Raw genomic sequence first — 3,175 nt, 5'->3', positions numbered from 1 at the left:
AATTGTACATTTCAATCAATAAACTTTTAAAATTTTGAGATTATCTTTGAACAATAAAATTTTACATTTTTGCAAGTTATTTACGACAATTATGATTCAATCTCACAACAGGCTAATTTTATTTCTTAATTTAATTCACTAAGAAATCCTTTTTGCTTTATTTATGTTCAAAAATACATTTTTGCTTCAGTATTTAATTTTTTTGAGAATGAGTAAGATGACGCTGATTTATTTTTGACTTCTAATTTTTGGTCAAACCGATTGAACTGATTGGTTCGATTCAATTCTTCAAAGTTCAAATAGCCGATTACACATTAATATTATGCTTATAATTGGTTGACAGTTTTTAGTTTTGCCATTGGAGAAAAACATATGGAGATGATCATATTTTTCTCATTTTTCATCCTAATTTTGTTTGTTTGTAATATGCATAAGAAAGCTATGATATCCATAAGTAATACAAATTTCGTGAATTTTTTTTACTTAATTCTCTCATGTAAATAAAAAGTTTATCATTTTACATTTTCAATTTTAAGAGAAGAAAAAAAATTATTGTCAATCTAAAAGAAAAAGTAAAGATAAATGAGTTTTGGTTTCATATTGTGTAACTTTAGATTTATTATGTTCATATTTATAAATTTTAATTTTAATAAAAAGTTTCAAAAGTAGATACTAATTAAATTTTATTATTCTTCTTGATTCAGTGGGTCCTTGCACGATTTGTGGCCAGAAATTTGGCAAGGGAGCTTCACCGCATAGCCCGTGCAAAGTAAGTTTAATTTGAAAAATATAAAATATAAGTTGAAAGTATGAATAAAATATTAATTACATTTTTTTTTTATCATTTTATAATGCAGGAGAAGAGGAAAGAACTGACTCAAAACACAGCAAACCTGAAAAGAATTGTTAACAAAATTAAGAGAGGGAAAGGGAAAAGGCAAAATTTGGGTTCCTACAATGGACTAGAGAATGCAACGACGGAGTTGGAAAAAATTGTAGCTCAAATTCCTAGACATGTCATAGAAGCTGAGTATGGCCGCGGCCAAGAGAATGAGATTGACCAATTGATGGAGGAAGCAGAAGAATTAATTGATGAGAAATTAATAAAAATGAGTATCTTCTATTTTAATTTAATCTTATTAGTTTATTTAGTATAATGTTTGAGGCAGAATATGTAGTAGTTATTTTTATCTTGTAATTAAAGTTATGCTTTCCTAAATAACTTCAGCCTACACAAATAATAGAGAAAATCTTGTTGAAAAAAGCTTCATCATATCTGAATAACATTAAAGGCTTTAATTTTAAAGAATAAAGGAATTCTATCTTGCAATTCGATATCCATCCGACAATAGAACATTTAAATCAAACATGCATGTATTTTTTTTTGATAAATGATGATTTATTGGCTCAACCATAAGCAGTGGAAGGCAAAAGATCTAAAAAAAAGATCAATCAAAAGGAAACAATAAAAGAATCCAAACATCTAAACACATCATTTCCGTTATATGGAAAATGAGGGTGAAAGGAATTAAAAAAGAAAACAGCCTTGGTAATACACATATATGCTAAAGACTCATGATAAATCTCCACGTCGTTAAACACCCTATTATTCCGAGCTTTCCATAATTCCCAAATACCGAAGAACCAAATAAGACGCCAAATCTCCTTGAAAGACGAATGAGGTAAAGATGACCAAACGATGAAAAAGCTATTAACCGTTGGAGGCGAAACCCAAGTAATATCACATTTTGCCAGAATATAACTCCAAAACTTCCAAGCAAAACTACAATGACAAATAATATGCAAGCTAGATTCCTCCAATTGACACACCGAGCAAGAAATATATTCCGGGTTCAAAATACCTCTTGCTACCAAAAAAGAATTTGTAAAAATTCGATCATGCACTAAAAGCCACGAGAAAAATTGAATACGAGGAGGAACCTTAATTTTCCAAATAAAAGGGAAGAATAAGCTGCTCCGAGGTGAAGTACTCAACTGTTGCATGGATAAAGAGATGTCCCTGGATCTAAAATTTTGCTTACCTCTCCAATTAAATGAATCCAAGCTGCCAGTGCAAATAGGGACTGCCGAAACCTCCAAAAGCAATAAATCCAACTGCTGCAACTCGCCAACCCGGAGACGTCTATTCCAGCAAAAACTCGCTGAAGACAAAGGAAGACTGTTTAGCTGGTCTTTAACAGAAATAGATTTTGTCCTTGACAAAGAAAATAAACCTGGAAATCTGACCGCCAATGAACCCGACCCCAGCCAAGAATCCCTCCAAAAAATAGCAACCGAACCATCACCGGTATTAATTGAAATTCCCTCATTAAAAATCGACCAAATTTCAGACTTAGAAACACAACACTTGTAAATTCCTTTCCATAAGTGAGAAAGAGATTTAATATTACAATTCACCAAGTCATGCCAAGAGTGGATATCGCAGCTATTAATCACTACCAAATACCAAAGAGAATTACCTCCACTACGGTCCAAAGCCATTTGCAGAGAAGGCTTTGATTTTTAATTCGAAAGGGAATTAAATTAAGCCCACCTTGATCATAAGGAAGACAAACTTTATCCCACGAAATCTTGCAGATGCCCTTACCCTCTGGATTACCACACCAAAGAAAACGTTTCATGCAACGATCCAGAGAAGCAATTATGGACTGGGGGATCACTAAGGAACCCATATAATAAACCGGAAAGCTATGAAGAACAGCTTTGATTAAAACCAATCTACCTGCAGGAGAAAGCAAATTACCCTTCCAAAGGGAGAGTTGATCTGCGAATTTAGTGACTACAGGATTCCAGAGAGCTGCTTTAACCGGTTTAGGAGAAAGAGGTAGACCCAGATAAGTGATAGGAAATTTCTCAATTGAGCAATTAAGAATACCAGAAGCCAAGGAGAGAGACGCGTCATCGACATTAATACCAAGAATAGAGCTCTTCTGATAATTAATGGAAAGACCTGAAACAATCTCAAAACATCTAAGAATACGCAACAAGTTTCTGAGCATATCAAAATCTTGGGGAATAAAAAGCAGAGTATCATCAGCAAATTGAAGGATAGAAATGGGATCAGCGTATCCATCAATTTTAACACCATCCATCAAATTGAGGTTAATTGCTTCACTAATCAAAGCTTTTAACCCTTCCACAGCAAGAACAAACA

The 3,175-nt window shown here is 33.0% G+C and overlaps 1 protein-coding gene across 1 annotated transcript; it reads left to right on the top strand.

Annotated features, from left to right (window-relative positions):
* The first annotated feature begins 500 nt into the window (after positions 1-500).
* LOC126678496 (uncharacterized) lies at positions 501-1,284 on the top strand. Its single transcript, XM_056105520.1, has 4 exons — positions 501-572; positions 705-769; positions 858-1,113; positions 1,229-1,284. Coding segments are annotated over exons 1-4 (378 nt in total). The 5' UTR covers positions 501-571.
* The last annotated feature ends 1,891 nt before the right edge of the window (positions 1,285-3,175 follow it).

The sequence above is a fragment of the Mercurialis annua genome, linkage group LG4 (assembly GCF_937616625.2).
Source record: "Mercurialis annua linkage group LG4, ddMerAnnu1.2, whole genome shotgun sequence".
In the NCBI taxonomy this organism is placed as follows: domain Eukaryota; kingdom Viridiplantae; phylum Streptophyta; class Magnoliopsida; order Malpighiales; family Euphorbiaceae; genus Mercurialis; species Mercurialis annua.
Note: the sequence above shows the minus strand (reverse complement) of the source record. Positions and strands in the feature narration are given on the sequence as shown.

Excerpts from the sequence above, each read along its gene's own strand:
- LOC126678496 (XM_056105520.1), top strand. Across the intron at positions 770-857 it reads CACCGCATAGCCCGTGCAAA|GAGAAGAGGAAAGAACTGAC; the intron begins GTAAGTTTAATT and ends TTTATAATGCAG. Across the intron at positions 1,114-1,228 it reads TGAGAAATTAATAAAAATGA|CCTACACAAATAATAGAGAA; the intron begins GTATCTTCTATT and ends AAATAACTTCAG.